At 47.5% G+C, this 17,401-nt stretch overlaps 1 protein-coding gene across 2 annotated transcripts; it reads left to right on the top strand.

Moving 5' to 3' along the window:
* The first annotated feature begins 7,201 nt into the window (after window positions 1–7,201).
* Window positions 7,202–14,638, top strand: RRM2 (ribonucleotide reductase regulatory subunit M2). Of its 2 annotated transcripts, none has more exons than XM_059078404.2 (10): window positions 7,202–7,352; window positions 7,438–7,512; window positions 7,872–8,015; window positions 8,307–8,423; window positions 8,864–8,997; window positions 10,640–10,734; window positions 10,850–10,983; window positions 12,168–12,272; window positions 12,358–12,471; window positions 12,550–14,638. In XM_059078404.2, exons 1-10 carry the CDS (start codon window positions 7,245–7,247, stop codon window positions 12,700–12,702), a joined length of 1,179 nt encoding a protein of 392 aa, XP_058934387.1. In that variant the 5' UTR covers window positions 7,202–7,244; the 3' UTR covers window positions 12,703–14,638. The 2 variants fall into 2 exon arrangements, with proteins under 2 accessions (XP_058934387.1, XP_058934386.1); XM_059078403.2 differs by having other exon boundaries at window positions 7,869–8,015; window positions 12,550–14,627.
* The last annotated feature ends 2,763 nt before the right edge of the window (window positions 14,639–17,401 follow it).

Below are 17,401 nucleotides of genomic sequence, written 5' to 3'. Positions count from 1 at the left end.
GGAGATTAGAAGGGACGACCAAGAACGTATACATAACAAAGATACAGAAGTCTGTGGATCTGAGGTTCTAAGAAACACATTGTCTGCTTTAAAAATGCGAATATTTGCTACACGGGGGAAATGACATCCCCTGCACATACTTTAGCTTACGATGAGAATGTTTAAAGGTCAATTTAAATGTGTACAAAGGGACACACTACTTTTCAACATCATTTTAGGGGCTACTTGAGCAAAAAGAAAACCCCTGATTGCAGCCCTGTGCGGTGCTGGCTGCCTGATCCTGTCTCTGGATGGCTGATGCGGTTAGCGCCCACATCAAAGGCTCTACCTGTTTGGGGCTGGGAGGGGCCGGGCGCTTTCTGCTTAACCATTTCCTTCAGGGTGAGCTACGCGTAAACTAATTGCAAAGCTTTAGCTCAAAGGGCTGGAGCAAAGCAGGGAGCTGCTGCTTAGACTTATGGATGTAACGCTGCCATGCTGATGGCCCCCATCTATGTCTGAGCCCAGTAATAATTAATTTGATGTTTAAAGCAGATTTTTAAAGAGCTAACATTTAATCCAAGAAGAGACACTCTCTTTAGCAAACGCTACTACCCTCCGAACAATGAAAAGGTGAATTTCAAAAATGTCCTCTTGCTCATCAAATATGAGAAAATCTGGGCTTTTGAACCAAGCTCCCCCATGAATCTCATTGTTTTTGAGGGCCAAGGCTGTGCTTGAATCTGGTCCAATGTCAGGCCGTGTTTAACCTAAGTTTGCAGGATGATGTGTAAGAGTTCTCTGGAAATGCTTCCTGGTGTAGATGGGATTCCTAATCGAGGTTCCAGACCTCTATGCCATGATGCGTCTTCTTCCTCATTCTTTTAATTCAACCCATGTGTGCTCACTCAGGGGAACTGCCTCCTTCCTCCCCCTCCCCACACTCAACCTGACTGCCTAGGAGGGCGACTCAGACAGAGGGGACAACGACTAGCCGGGGAGTGATGGGGCAGCCCCACAGCACGGGCACCAGGACTGGAGAGAGTAGTCAAGGGGCTGCCCGGGCTGGGCACACGCTGTGCAGCTGGTGTGTCGGGGGGTGACACCCTTGGGCACGGATGTTATCTGACCTGGATGTTATTCGACCTGGCTAGTTAGGACAGGCCTTGGGTCAGAATGTCAGGGGACTGATGCTTCCATGGGAGCAGGAATTAGGCCAGGAGGCATGGGGTGTTTGTTGAGTTGAGACACTTGGGCCTGGTCCCCTCTTCCTAATGAGTCACCCCTTCGTCTCCCTGGAGGAAGCCTGGCCCCTGCGTGTGATGGCTGGGGAGTGCAGCAGGGCCCTCCGGCTTGGGTGGTAGGTGTTGCTTCATGCTTTGCTCACGGGCATGAAGTGAGCTGAGCCGTGTGGTGGTGACGCACAGGAGACGGAAAAGAGATGCGGACGGAGGAGCTGGAATAGTGACTCCAGGGCTACAGTTGACTGAGGAGCTGGACATGCACTGAGGTAGGAAACTAAGAAAAACACATTGGAGGAACTCGAGTTTTGTATTTTGAAGGACTAAGAGAGTTCAGCTAGGCTAGCTCAATGGAAATGATTGAACTAAATATTCTACCCCATTTAGTCCTTAGGCTCACCCTGTGGTGTAGAACTTATCACAGCCATTTTACCAGTAAAGCAGCAGGCTCGGAGATATCAAGTGACTTGTCCAAGGTCATCTAATAAATAAGAAGTGACAGGAATTCAGACCTGAATCCAGTGTTGGTCCCTTTATTCCACTACACTGATCTAGTCTAAAAGCAGCTTAACTTCTAGGAAATGAATCATCAGGGCTTTGCAGGGTTGATTCTCCTGGGCTTTGCTTCTCCCCCTCCTAAAGTTATTATTTAGCTAAGATGGTGGGCAGTGGCCTAGGGAGATTTATCTCTATGCTGGAGCTGATCGCGCTTTTCCCTCCTCTCCTCCCCAGACCCCTACTCGCTCGCTAAAAGAAGGAATTGCATCCTATTTGCATAGGTTGCTCTATGTCTACCAGTTCAGAATAACATTAAAGTTGGCTGCACCCCCATTCCCCAAAACACACGCACACATACCCATACACACACGCGCGCGCACACACACACACACACACACACACACACCATTGTACTTAGAAAGTAGTCGATACTGTGGCCTCCTTATCCAGGAAAGGAGGCTATTAGCGAATAAATTATTCAGTAATAAGCCAACAGGAAGCTGAAGTTGGTAAGGAAATAAACTAACCCTGGGCCTGCAAAATCCTGGCCTTACATTCCTATTTTTCTTTCTTTTTCAAGTCAATCCATGGGAAATCCTCTCCTTCAGACATAGCCTGGAAGGGGCAGAAACATAGCCTTCAGGGGAGGGGCTTGACCTGGGCCCAGGAAGACCAGAGCAGGGCTGACAGGAGAGCAGGGAAAGGCCTTGCCTGGAGGAGGGAGGGAAAGATGGGGACACGGGGGTAAGTTGGGGAGTGCGTTTTCCAAGGAGGAAATAGATGTGTGGAGGGGGAGGTCCCTTGGCAGGTTTTCTGCCTCGCTCTTGAAATTCCATGGCCAACCAGTCAGCTTGGAATGAAGTATTCCCTCTTCCTGCTTCCCGAGAATGCTTTTTCCTCAACAGAGAACTCTGAGCATCCTGGAGGTCTGAAAGAGGAATGTCAAGTTCAGAAAGAAGAAGGAGGTTCTCTGGAGTCACACAGGGAGTAGCTCAGTTTAGAGAAGGGTTGACCTTGCTTGCTAGTAGTTGGGAAACAAAAGAACTCCATGGAGGGATGACGGATTGCAGAAAGGAAATCTCATAAACAAACTGTGGGATATCCACACAGTGGAATATTATCCAGCCTTAAAAAGGAATGAAATTCTGACACAGGCTACAGCATGGATGAATGCTGAAGACATTATGCTCAGTGAAAAAAGCCAGATATAAAAGGACAAATAACGTAAGATCGCACTCGTACGAGGTACTCAGATTCACATAGACAGAAAGTAGAATGGTTTTTACAAGAGGCTGATGGGAGGGAGGAGTGGGAGCTAGTGTTTAATGGGATGATAAAAAGTTCTGGAGACGGATGGTGGTGACGGTTGCATAAGGTTGTATATGTGCTTAATACGACTGAACTGCACACTTGAAAATGGTTCAAATGGTAGTTTTTAGCTTATGTACAAAAAAAGATAAGCTAAATCTAATAAAGCCTTTAGATCTAACTTTCAGTTTATGGTAAAAACAGGGATTAACGGAACAAATTAAGTGACACTGTGAAGACACATCAGGCAAATGTAGAATGTGGGACATTCTACAAGAAAACTGGCCTGAACTTTGAAAAGTCAACCTCATGGGGGAAAAAATGGAGTAGTTGTTTGAATTAAAAGAGACTAAAAAGGGACTTCCCTGGTGGCTCAGTGGTTAAGAATCCGCCTACCAATGCAGGGGACATGGGTTTGAGCCCTGGTCCGGGAAGATCCCACGGGCCGCAGAGCAACTAAGCCCGCGTTCCACAACTACTGAGCCTGTGCTCTAGAGCTCGTGAGCCACAACTACTGAGCCTGCGAGCCACAACTACTGAAGCCCAAGCACCTAGATCCTGTTCTCCGCAACAAGAGAAGCCACCACGATGAGAAGACCGCGCACCGCAGCGAAGAGCAGCCCCCGCTCGCCGCAACTAGAGAAAGCCTGCATGCAGCAACGAAGACCCAACACAGCCAAAAAAAAAAAAAGAATGCCCCAAGGCAAATAAAACTCTGTGATAAATTCAAGAACTGTATTAAAAAAAATAAGAGACTAAAAAGACACAATAACCAAATATAATGCATGTGTTTAATAGGATCCTGCATCAAAAATGAACAAACCTGGGCTTCCCTGGTGGTGCAGTGGTTGAGAATCCGCCTGCCGATGCAGGGGACACGGGTTCGTGCCCTGGTCCGGGAAGATCCCACATGCCGCGGAGTGGCTGGGCCCATGAGCCATGGCTGCTGAGCCTGTGCGTCCGGAGCCTGTGCTCTGCAACGGGAGAGGCCACAACAGTGAGAGGCCCGTGTACCACAAAAAAAAAAAAAAAAAAAAGAACAAACCAAATTAAAAGACATATTTGAAATGACTGGGGAAATTTGATTATGGACTAGATATTAGGTGATATTATAGACATAATGTTAGTTTTCTTAGGTCTGAATATGGTACTGTGGTTATGTTAGACAATGTCCTTATTTTTAGGAGCTACTTGTGCAATACACTGCAATATCTCGGGGTGAAGTGTCATATCTACAACCCACGTTCAAATGATCCAGAAAAGGGCTTCCCTGGTGGCGCAGTGGTTAAGAATCCGCCTGCCAATGCAGGTGACATGAGTTCGAGCCCCGGCCGGGAGGATCCCACATGCCACGGAGCAACTGAGCCTGTGCACCACAAGTATTGAGCCCGCGATCTAGAGCCCGTGCTCTGCAACAAGAGAAGACCGCATGCAGCAACGAAGACCCAACGCAACCAAAAATAATAAATAAAATAAATTTATTTTTTAAAAAAAGATCCAGAAAAAACAAAACCTCACACACCCGTAAAGAGGGATAAAAGCAAATATGGCAGAAGGGAAACAACCGTTGAATCCTAGGTGATGGGTGAACACTGTAGACTTCTTTCCATTTTTCTGTATGTTGAAAATATTCTTAATAAAACGTTGGGAGAGAAAAGTTCCAGCTGCATATGTAAGGAGCTGTGTGACCTTGGGCACCCCCCTGGCCTCTCAGGCCTCAGTCTCATCGAAAGAACAGAGCTAAAAACACCTACTTCACACTGTCGTCTGGATTAAAAGTGTAAATCACCTGGTCCAGTGGTCCAGGCGCCCAGTGGCTGTGGAGTTATCATCATTAGTATTATTGTGACAGTCCCCAGCACGGTGTCAGGTATATAGAGGGATGAGTGGCTTTGGGAAAATCACTTGAGCTCCCCGGGCCTCAGTGACGCCGCCTGGTGTGGGGTGAGGGGCCCCGTAGAGGCCACCGCACTCTCCCGCGCGAGATAGTAAAAGTGCAACTGCTGGGGGCGTGGCGGCCGGAGCGCGGGCTGCGGAAGTGGGGGCGGAGCTTGCGGTGGCAGCAAGGATCCCGCAGTCTCTCGGAATTTGGGGGCGGAGTCTCTGTCTCGCGGACCAGTAGCGGCGTAGCTGTCAAAACGCGCGCCGAAGGGAAAAGGAGATCGCAGGCGGATCCCAGGGCTTGGCGCTAGGCCGCTGCGGGGAGCGTCCTCTCTCCCCCCGGACTGGGCCGCCTGGTCCGCCCGGGCCCTTTGCGTCTCCGGTACCCAGGCAAAGAGAGGGGGGAACTGCAGACCAGAACCCCGACCCGGCTGTCTCCTCCCGGCGTGACAGCTCGTTAGAGCCACGTAGACCTCTGCCCCTGCTTCCTCCTTTGTAAAGTGAGAGCAGTAAAAACCCGATGTAGGGGGAGGACGGGACATGCCCGAATGACTCAGAGGTGGGAGGCGGTGAGGGGGAGGATGGCGGCTTTTCCCCCCTGCCTCGTGGCAGTTTAACTGAAATGAAGTAATAGCTTCTGGCTAGCTCACAGAGTTATACTTTACAGTTCCTGTACATACAGAGTATAGCAGGAGCTGAAAAGTACATGGTGCCTGGGACAGCACCCAAAAGGAGTACGTCGGATATTGATTACCTGAAACTGGATGTTAATTAGGTATTAGCGGATACCAAGGAATCACTGATAGTTTTGTTACTGTTATGGCTGATAAGGCCATTATCACATCTTCAATAAAAGTAACCATTTTCTGGAGGTGCATGCTGAAGGGGAAATTGACAATGTCTGCGAGTTGCTTCAAAACAAATGATGATAGACCAAAGTTTTAGTTGTTGCTTTGTCTAAGGGATGTGATGGTCATTGATCTTGCTTCTGAGGCTAGAGAATACTTTAAACACAGTACTTTAAGAGAAATAGACCTCTGTGGGGAGGGTATCTTCTCCACCCCCCACCTCTAGAAAAGACATTGTAAAAAGTCCAGTCTCACTCAGAGACAGCCCTGACTGTATACAGCTGTTGGAGCTTTTCCTGGTTAATCATTTTTTTCCTGCATCTTAACACTTCTTTCTCTTCAATCATTTTTGGCGTTTTGCCAGATGCAGAGCAGAAGTCTCTGGCAAATCTGAAAGACCGCGTACGAAGTGAAATGAGAACTGTTACTAAGTTCGTGTCTCCACCCTCACCCGAATGGAGGTTTTTCAACCCCCCCTTTAGGCTCTTTGATGCCCAATAAGCAGTAGATGAATTCCTAGTTCTTCAATCATTCTCTGAACCTTTTCTCAGGAATTTTTGCTCAGTTTGCAATTTTTAAAACAATGTCGACATAGAGGACAGGGGTCTGACAGCAGACACGATTTTAGAGGGAAACTGCACCAAAGGCCCTCTCTCTGTTATTAACTTGAAACTTTGCAAAGGACTTCGCATTTTACGTGAATTATCTCATTTAATCCTTTCATTTTATTAGTAATCCCACAGGTCAGGTATGGCTACGAGGCCCGTTTTACCAACGAGGGCACCAAATCTTTGTTAGATGACGTGTCCTAGTGACTCAGCAGCCCGCGCCCCTAACCGTTTGACAGTAAGGTCACCACCGACCACCCCACACATTTGCCGGACCTCAGGGACCCTGCTTGCACCCCCGCCCAGGTACACGTATCTAAATCGCCACAGCCACGTTCCCTCGCAGCCAGGGGCTTTGCACAGGCATTCGCACCAACCTCATTTGCAAAACCATTTACCCGGAACCCCGAAACGGGTTCAAGAGACGTTTTCGGAGAGGTGGGGCTCGGCGGGGTGGGGAATCCTCTCCCGCTCTGCGGCGGGCGGGCTCCAATCGCTTTGCTTCATTCAATCCCAAACATTTCCGGTATGAGCGAGTGCCCGCGCGCGCCAGGGCCACCGGAGCGCGCAGGGCCTGCAGCCTTTGTCCGTTGGGGCTCTCAGGGATATGGGCAGTGGCGCCCCCAGCCCAGCCTGCGGCCCACAGAGGCCCGGGAGGGGTAGGTCCCGAAGGTCCCAGGAGAGCAGGGCCGACCGGCACTCGCGCGCGACGCCGGACTCTGCCACGGGAGGCGTGGCCAGCGGTCGGCATCCATCCAATGGGGAAGCGGCCACGCCCACTGCGCACGCCTATGAGGGATGCTTTAAATTTCCGGCGCCGCCGTGCAGGGGTTCCCAGGACCTGCGCGCAGCCCCACCTGGCCGAACCGTACGCAGCAGCCATGCTCTCCGTCCGCGTCCCGCTCGCCACCATCGCTGACCCGCAGCAGCAGCATCCCCTCCAGCTCTCGCCTATGAAGGGGCTCAGCCTGGCAGACAAGGAGAACACTGTGAGCGCGCAGGGGCGAGGGGCGGGGCAGGGCGGCGGGGTCCTGAAGGACGCGGGCAGGCCTCTCACCAGGCGTCTCCCTTCAGCCCCCGTCCCTCAGCGGGACCCGCGTGCTGGCCAGCAAGACCGCGAGGAGGATCTTCCAGGAGCCCGCCGAGCCGGTGAGTAGGCGGGCTGGGGTCGCCCGGTGAGGGGGCGCTGCAGGAAGGCTGTGCAGGAGGAGCCTGCTCTTGGCGCCAAAGCCTCATTGTCTCCTCTCAAACCCTACCCCCTCCCGGGCCCGCGCTCCTTTCCCGCCAAAGTCTCTTCCCGATCGTTTACTACTTTACACATCTGGACCTTTTCCTATTATGTCTCTACTATAGTCCTGCTCTGTTATGTACAGAACCCATGTGTGACAACCGACATACATTAAAACGCATGAAATTCCCGGTAATTGGACATACTTTGCTTAAAAAAAAAATGACAATTTCATGGTTCGCCCTATACTTAACATTTTCCTTCCTTTCTCCCCCAGCAGAAGCCTAAGCTATCTGCCCCCAGTGTGGAGGATGAACCACTTCTGAAAGAAAACCCCCGCCGCTTTGTCATCTTTCCTATCGAATACCATGATATCTGGCAGATGTATAAGAAAGCTGAGGCTTCCTTTTGGACAGCTGAGGAGGTAATCGGATTCAGGAACTAGGAGACTTTAAAAAGACAGTTGGAAGCATTGCCCCTAACTCTAGAGGAAGACCCCTGCAGTGCCGGTTATAACTTGTTTGAAATGTGCTTTGCTTTCCTCGTGTTCCGCTTGGGAGTGCTTGCCCACGGAGGGAGGATATTAGATGTTCTCACTGGCAGAGTGCATGAGGGGTATATTAATCAAGCGATACTGGTAGACTTAAAGTTGAAGAATTACGCATATGTGGGAGGTCCTGCACGTTTGAACCCCTTGTGAACTATTGTACTCCAGGTGGACCTTTCCAAGGACATTCAGCACTGGGAAGCCCTGAAGCCTGAGGAGAGATATTTCATTTCGCATGTTCTGGCTTTCTTTGCAGCAAGTGATGGCATAGTAAATGAAAACTTGGTGAGTTTCCAAAAATAAAGTCTACTTTTATGCATTTCAAGACTTAAGAGGACTACTAATTTCCTTTTTTTGTCTTTTAAGTTTTTCCACACTGAATGTGTATATATCTGTAAGCTAGTATTTATATTCCATGGCACTTCCTGTATTTTTTTCCCCAATCTGTAGAGAAGCTCAAAGACAATGTTAAGTGGTAGTAATAGATCTACAACCCTGGTGGCTATCTATTTGCTCTCCTTTTTGTGGCTTTGCTGTTTTAATAATTTGGTTGCATATGTGTCTTGTTGAGTGCATCCTCCTTGCAATGAATTAAAAAGAATGAATTGCTATTTCTACCTTATGATGATACAAAAGAGGAAGGGAAGTGTGATGCAACCAGTGTTCATTGACTGAGTTGCTGCTGGTAGATTTTCCTTAAACTGATCGTTGTGTTTTACCACTAGGTGGAGCGGTTTAGCCAAGAAGTTCAGATTACGGAAGCCCGTTGTTTCTATGGCTTCCAAATTGCCATGGAAAACATACATTCTGAAATGTATAGTCTCCTCATTGACACTTACATTAAAGATTCCAAAGAAAGGTGAGCATTTGGGTGGTGATATGCCAACATACTTAAGATGACCAATTGTTACTTTTTGAAATCGTATAGAGATAGAAGAATGACTCTAAAATGACCAAGTCAGAGAAATTCCTAGCACCCATGGTCCTGTCTGCTCTGAAGAAGAGGTCTAAATTCACTTTACTAGCCAACCACTTAAAAACAAAGTTATGAGTTTACTCTGTTTTATAGGGGTGGAAGTATACCGCTGAGTGTCCAACCTAATGCCTTCTGAAAAAACATCCCTGAAGGCTGTGTCTGATGCCCTAAAACCTAGCTAGGCCTGATAGTTTTCACGTCTGGCAAATCCGTCAACCTACAACTTGAGCCTGGGGCAGGGTGAAGAGGATGGAGGATGCAAAGTAGAACATAAAACTTGCCTCATAAGGGGCTGTAACATAATATAGAAAATAAGGCCTAGGAGTGTAAGCAGAGGAAATACATGATAGTGCAGAGGCAGCTGTGAGCCACAAGATTAATTTAGGCACACAGCTGTTTGCCTGAAATGATAGCTTATATTGGAAGAGAATAGAAGAGAAATATACGTAGCCTCGGAACTATATTACATTTTCACGATTGACTGGAGAGGAGGGGAGAGTGAGAAATGGGCGTTTGAGTAGTCTAGATACGAAGGTCAGCTTCAGGACAAGAGCCTGTGTAGAACAGAAGTGGTGAAGCTGAAGAGTAGCCTCTTGTAGATGACTTGGAAGAAAGTGAAGAGGGAAAATGAGTAGTGACTTGAAAGCCTAGCAGGATTGAGGACATTCATTGGGGGTAAAAAGATTTGAACATGTTTGTAGACAGAAATGAAAAAAGAAAGTAAAGGTAGGGCCATGACTGGGATACATTACTGGAACAGGTAGGATCAGGAAGGCCTGGTGGTTGAGTTTTGAAAGCTAGGGAAAGGCAAGACCCAGGTTGACATGGAAAGAGAATGAAAGGAACCCAGTGGCCTGATGACCTTGGCTTCAGAAAACAAGGTCATCTGGGAAGGAAGAGGCTGGGCTGGGGAATCTGTCGACTCCCAGGGAGGAGATGGGGAGGAAGAGAGGAATAAGGGAGGCCCAGGTACGTGTAGGGCCAACTGATTTGCTTTTCTGACCTGGGATCGACATTGTAGCATAGAATTATAGCTGGAAGCAATCTCAGGTTGTTTAGTTTATTGGCTTTAATTGCTTTATTATATACTTGTGGCATTTGGGGCCCAAATAATTGGCACAGTGATAAGAGTGCGGGCATACATTTAGGGAGATAATGGTCAGCATAGCTTAAACAGTCCTAGCAGTTAAGATTTTATAGTTCTTCGCAGTTAAAGGTAGGGCCTGTGAACCTTGTCATGACCTGGACTTGAAATAATTAAGCCAATAAATGCTTTTGGTGTGATAGACTGAGTTTTCATGTTAGTAGATCTTGGGGCTCAGTGTGAATGAATGGATACCTAAATTTGTATTAACATAAACCAAATGAATGTTGAGATTTTTGAAAACACTGGAGGAAAAAGCAAACAAGTAAAAAGAAAACATTTCACTTTGAATCCCAGATTGGCCTTGGTTCCAATGCTGTTACCCAGAGGCTTAGGATAGGAGGTCTCTGCTGGAATTGCTAATGCTCTGTGTGCCTACAGGGAATTTCTCTTCAACGCCATTGAGACAATGCCTTGTGTAAAGAAGAAGGCAGATTGGGCCTTGTGCTGGATTGGGGACAAAGAAGCTACGTATGGTAAGGATGCCTTGGCCCTACTTACCCCTGAGCTTCGTTTTCTAAGCGATGTTACTGGTTTGTTCCTATGAACACAAACAGATACTCACTAGAAATATTCTGGCGTTAACTCCAGGAGAACGTGTTGTAGCCTTTGCCGCAGTGGAAGGAATCTTCTTTTCTGGTTCTTTTGCATCGATATTCTGGCTCAAAAAACGAGGACTGATGCCCGGCCTCACATTTTCCAATGAACTTATTAGCAGAGACGAGGTGAGTCTAGTTCAGATAACAGGCTGACCTGCACCCCAAACACCTACAACCCTGTGTTCACTGGAGGGAACCCAAGATGTCAGATTGCCTTAAACGTACATTTAACAAGTGCTTTCAGCCATATACATACTTGGCAGAGAATGAAATACTTTAGATAATTTGCCGAAATTATTTTACTCATATTCTCAAAATATATAGGTATTGCTCTGTAGGTGATGGGATTTCTTTTTAAGGGAAGTTTTATTATTTCTACCTAGTCTCCTATTGTACTTCAAAGTTAGTTGGTGAGCATCTCAATGAATCTATTCTGGTCCACTATACGTCTTTGAATGCATTTGGATTAAAGTGCAGAAGGAAAAGTGAAGGTGCCTAGATGTTCTAGTGTAAGTCCCACCAGCACTGGGATTTTTTTTTAAATTTAATTTATTTATTTTTGGCTGCATTGGGTCTTCATTGCTGCGCGCGGGCTTTCTCTAGTTGTGGCGAGCGGGGGCTACTCTTCGTTGTGGTGCGCGGGCTTCTCATTGTGGTGGCTTCTCTGGTTGCGGAGCATGGGCTCCAGGCACGTGGGCTCAGTAGTTGTGGCTCCCGGGCTCTAGAGTGCAGGCCCAGTAGTTGTGGCGCACGGGCTTAGCTGCTCTATGGTGTGTGGGATCTTCCCAGACCAGGGCTCGAGCCCGTGTCCCCTGCATTGGCAGGTAGATTCTTAACCACTGCGCCACCAGAAGCCCAGCACTGGGATTTAATGCACTAAGACTTGCAGACTTGATTCACTCAAAATTGCGTTCCCGATTTCCTAGACATTAGGTTTTAAATCTAAAAACTAACGAGCCTAGTCAGAGTTTTGCCTTTCCTGCTGGGAACAGTGGAAACAGTAGAGCTCAGGGCTGTAGAAAGAATGCTCTGAGTGCAAGTTCTGCCCAGTCCTTTGCCACCACACAGAGCGGCGAGGACCAGACCTGGCCTGCTGTCCTCTAGGGGGCAGCCCTAAGGCCCCTGGGTGGGACCGAGCCTGCCTAGGTGACACAGCAGCTGAGTCATCTTCCCTTCTGCAGTTAAAATGCTCTTAGTCTGGCCACGCAAGATGTATCAGGAGAATACAGACCAGCATAAAGCAGTTTCCTATTCCACGTTAATGCTAGAAGTCTGCTGGTTTGATAGTGACATTAAACCTTTTCTTCTAGGGTTTACACTGTGACTTTGCCTGCTTGATGTTCAAACACCTGCTACACAAACCTTCGGAGCAGAGAGTCAAAGAAATAATCGTCAACGCAGTTAGGATAGAACAGGTGGGTGACGCGTGGAGGCCTCCTGCTTTGCTAGAGGACCTCTTGATGCTTCTGTTTTCCTGAGAAGCTGTGTTCTGGTCCCTAGGAGTTCCTCACGGAGGCCCTGCCAGTGAAGCTCATTGGGATGAACTGTGCTTTGATGAAGCAGTACATCGAGTTCGTGGCAGACAGACTTATGCTGGAGCTGGGGTTTGACAAGGTAAAGTAATGTGGGTGGCCCTCCGGTTCTTTCTGAAACTGGTGTTCTGTATTTATGTTTTGCTGTGAACCTTTTCAGGTTTTCAGAGTAGAAAATCCATTTGACTTTATGGAGAATATTTCACTGGAAGGGAAGACTAACTTCTTTGAGAAGAGAGTAGGCGAGTATCAGAGGATGGGAGTGATGTCCAGTCCGACAGAGAATTCCTTTACCTTGGATGCTGACTTCTAAGTGAACTGAAGATGTGCTCTTATTTTGCTGATTTTTCTTTTTTTTCCTTCTCATCAAAAGAGAAAAAAAAATCAGCTACTTGAACTGTATTAACCAGCTACACCATAAATCTCCCATAAAGTTCATTAATGGCATGTTTAAAACTGTGTAGCTACCTCAAAGTCAATCCTGTTAATGCTAGTGGGGTCACCTAGATTGAAAGTGTAGACAGAAGCTACTCGGATTCTTACGAAAGATCTTGTCCCTGTTTGGCGCTTGCAAGCAGGCTGGCTGTACACGACTTCCCCCTGGCTCTTAACAGCACCTTCCTTGGCCTCAAAGTGTGGGGAGGCGAGCGAGTTTGATCCAGCAGGATTAAACAGTTACTGCCACAAGGCAGTAGGAAGACCTCAGACTCACTGCTGCAGATTTTAAAGCAGATTTTAAAGTTTACTTACGATTTGTATATAAAACTGGCACTTTACACACAAATAAACATAGTTTTTACTGTCAGGGTGAAGGCTTGATTTAACCTAAATTTGTTGGTTCCTACACCAAATACAAAAGTATTCTGTTTACCACTAACGGGAGCCAATTCAAGATTTACTAGGTGATCAAAGTAGGTTAAAACTGTAAACTAAGGGTGTTATTTTCTTTCTGTTCTTTGATGAATTGAAGAGCTTTTTAACTCAATCCTGTGCACACTTAGGTATCAATATCAGCCGGGTGGTGCCACATAGAGCACAGGTTGGTTTTGTGTTCTGTAGCCAATGTTGAGTATCGCGGGATAAGAGATGTGGAGAAAGGAGACTCTTAACTTAGGTCATTCGGAACTGAAGTGTGATCCGGACTCAGCTGTGGGTAACCTGGGTGTGCATGAGGGGCGGTATCGTTTAATTTCTCAAATTGTGTGTCCCCCAACTTCAAGTTAGTATGAAAGATCTTTAAAGAGTTTTCCTAGCTGGGATCCAAGATATTAACTTTGTAAATTGGTTTTCAAATCATCCTTGAATGAAAGGACCCACGTAAGATCTTTCTCCTATTAAGTGGTAAAACCAGGACTGAAATTGCTTCTCCTAAAAGTTGAGTGTTTATTCTGATTTTGTTTAATTTGTGTGTAAGTAGGTACCGTTGACTTAACCATTTGTACTTTACTTTTAAGTTAGAAAGTTGTTCTACTATATTTTTTTCTATCATATCTGTAGTTCATACTTTGAAATAATTACCCAGTATTATTTTGCAGTTCGTAATTGATTGAGTGGATATTGTTCAGTGCAATTGCTCCCAGGATTTGCCTAAATGTGAACGTCATCTACTGGATTCTTAAACTTCAGTAGAAAGCTAGTGTTCCGTGAATAATAATACATGTTCCACTCAAATATTAATTTCAGGAGAAAGTATAAACTTAATAGATATATTTAATAGGGCTAGTTTGAATCAATCTGCCTTCATGTTCCCTCCCCGCTCCGAAAAAGATGTTACGTGGAAGGTAACGCGTGACACACACCGACCCTTTGGCCACGTTTGTTAACACGTTGTGTTGTGTGTTGGCTGACCACTGGCCTGTTCCACTGTCAGTTTTCTTCATTTATTGTATTAATATAAATGGTAAAATAGTCCATTTTTAAATGTCTGTAGTATGGGACCCTTTTCTACCTTTTAAATTATTGTTATAAAGTTAATCTAGATTTTACGGTGGTCCTTACACTTGTGCAACACAAAAATAAACACTTTGCCTGGCGTCAGTCAGGTACAGGTGGCACTTGGAAGCAGATTTTAGGATTATGCCTCCCATCAGCTGTGTGATACAAGCACTAGCTTCTGCCAAACAAAGATTCGGTTTTTTAATCTGTTTAAAGGGAAACCGATTTTGTCTAAAGCATTTCAAAGTCCCGATATTGAGTACTGCACAGTGTCAATGATTTAAATAAAACCGTTCTCATGTCAGTGCCTTGATAAAATTTGCATTTCAATTGAGGAAGAAAAAGCCAGGAAGTTTTCATAAATACCGAATAGGAGTTCATTTGCTTTTAGCAGTTCTAGGGAGGAGGGGGCTTTCGTCATGCCTGTCCTGGCCCAAGGTATGTGGGAAACAGGCTCACTTGAAAGATGATACCCCAGAGCATCTGCCGCAGGGGCTTGGGTTGGTCCCCCTTGTCTATAAACGCCCTTTCCCGGGGCTACCCCCGCCCCACCACCTTCACCTGTCCGTTCCCAAATTAGCAAATTATTCATTGTGTGTCATCACTTCAGATGTGCACTTATTCATTGAGCGAACAGCAGCCGTCTTGCTGGGCACTGATCTCTGTCTGTCGGAGTGGGACCCAGGATGGACGCAGCCGGCCCTGTGCGGTTTAGGTTTACTCAAGGAGAAAGCTGGGTGCCTAAGTAAATCCCGGGGTTAGGTGGCGGCGCAGTGCCAGAGCCAAAGCAGGGGAGGCGCCGCAGGGAGCGCTAAGTGGGTGGGGACCTTTAGGAGCCGCAGGGTGACATTTTCCGCGGTAGAGGTGGGGGTTGGGGGTGAATCTTACTGATTGATCTGCTCCTGCCTTCCCGCTCTGTTGCATTAAGAGTCGTCCTCTGTTTCTTCTGTGAAGGAGAATGTTCACTTAGAAAGCACAAGTTTTAGCCACTCCCTGTGTCGGAGCACACAGCCTCCAAAGATCGGGGCCCTCAGGGAGTGGCTGGCAGATGCGATTCATTGGAGCTGGTATTTGGGGCTGGATAGTGTCTTGGGTGGAAGTGTGCTGTGTCCTGCGGAGTCTCGTGGGCAGCTTTGCCCTTGCACCCCAAGGGCACTCAGTGCCTTTATTATTTGATTCACAGCGTTGGGTTGGTGGCACCATTGGGTACTTTCCAGGCAGCCGTGCTCTGAGGGTCACCACCTGTTAGAACAGCCTCCCCGTGGGCAGCCCAAGGTCACGGTTCTTCTTACCCCCCATCCGCCTGTGCCAGCGGCCCGTGTTCTTTCTCGGACACGTCTCCATACTTCACGTGGAGGGGCCTGCGTCAGAGTTAGTGTGGTCAGACCGCTGAGTGTGAATTGCCTCTGGTATTAAAGGCTCAGGGGCCGCACCCCAGACCTGCTGAATCAATCTCGGGGTGAAACTAGGGAGCCCACAGTTTTAACAAGTTCACCTTGGGAGGTTCTCAGACATCTGAGGTTGGGATGGACCAGTGGTTTTCAGCTCTGGGTGTGCCTTAGAGTCATTCACGGGCGTCAAAAAACCCAGTGCCTGGGTCCCAGGTCTCAGTTCTAGCTGCACGTGCTTTCTGATTTGGGCTCCAGATGCGTAGAGCCCCGGCGCTTACGCAGGAGGCACATTTCATCACCCCGGAGCCCGGGGTTCTGCTCACGTGGTGTGGCCAAGTCCAGCTGCCCATAGCAGAGCTGTGAGAGCCTTCCTTTGCCTGCCGGGCACTGCCTGGCCTGGGATCCAGCCTGAAGACTGGGTCCTTGCAGAGCCGGAACTAGATGGGTATTTGTAGATGCTGTCTGGCCAGTGAGCTGACTGGCTGTTCATTGTGGTTCTGGAGATCCTGATAATGGTTTAACTCTGCAGAGCAAGGCAGTCCCAGCCCCTCAGTGAGTGGCTGCAGCTTTGAGGCTACAGGATTGCATGGCTTGGCTCATTCAAACCGGAGAAGACTTTGATAGGATCCCCCTCACCCAACCCTATCCCCTGCTGTAGAGGAGGCTACCCCTCCTGGTGTTGGTGTACTGTCTGGGCTCTTGGGAAAGAACACAATCAGTGATGTCGCCTTGTCATTCCCTGGAGTGGATTCAGTAACCACAACCTCCTTAGCTGGGTTCTGGAGACTAGCCACTAGAGTGGCTCCAGCAAGATGGTGGGGCTAAGGTGCCCTAAAAACCCTCCTGCTTCAGACACCTCCCAATGATAAATAACAAAACGTAAATGGGTAATGACTTCCTGAGAAAGGGGGATTCACAGATGCTGAGAACAAAGACAGTGGCCATGGGAGCCTGTGCTTGGAGCAGCCCTTGGGGTGGTTATTAGTACCTTAGAGAAATCAGAGAGTGAAGGACCAAACACCCTCGGGTTTGGAGGGAGGGATTAATCTGTACTAGGGGGAGTTAGAACCAAAACAGCTGCACAAAGCAGGACCCTGGATGAAATGGAGATTTAAGAAATAATCCCACCAGCCCTGGGGGAGAGGCTGAGGGTGTTCATGTTTCTGGGCTCTGAAAAATTCAAAACCCTAGGTAGGCCTGTGCCTCTCAGACTTGGGGTCTAGGAACTCACAGGAGATACATACTCCCAACCAAACTGCACATGATTCCCACGTTACAAAATGTGCAGGGAAACAAACCACATGATTGTAGCAACAATGGGTATAAAAATCTCAAGAACTTAGGTTCATAAGATAATGTGTGATCAAAGAAAATAAATGAAGTCAGAAAGAAAAATACCGTATGCTAACACATATGGAATCTAAAAAAAAGGTTCTGAAGAACCTAGGTGCGGGACAGGAGTAAAGACGCAGATGTAGAGAATGGACTTGACATGGGGAGGGGGAAGGGTAAGCTGGGACGAAGTGAGAGAGGCACCTAGAGGGGAGGGAGGAGGGAGGGAGACGGCGAGAGGGAGGAGATACGGGGGGATATATGTATACGTATAGCTGATTCACTTTGTTATAAAGCAGAAACTAACACACCATTGCAAAGCAATTATACTCCAGTAAAGACGTTAAAAAAGAA

The sequence above is a fragment of the Kogia breviceps genome, chromosome 11, assembly GCF_026419965.1.
Source record: "Kogia breviceps isolate mKogBre1 chromosome 11, mKogBre1 haplotype 1, whole genome shotgun sequence".
NCBI classification, from domain to species: domain Eukaryota; kingdom Metazoa; phylum Chordata; class Mammalia; order Artiodactyla; family Physeteridae; genus Kogia; species Kogia breviceps.
Note: the sequence above shows the minus strand (reverse complement) of the source record. Positions and strands in the feature narration are given on the sequence as shown.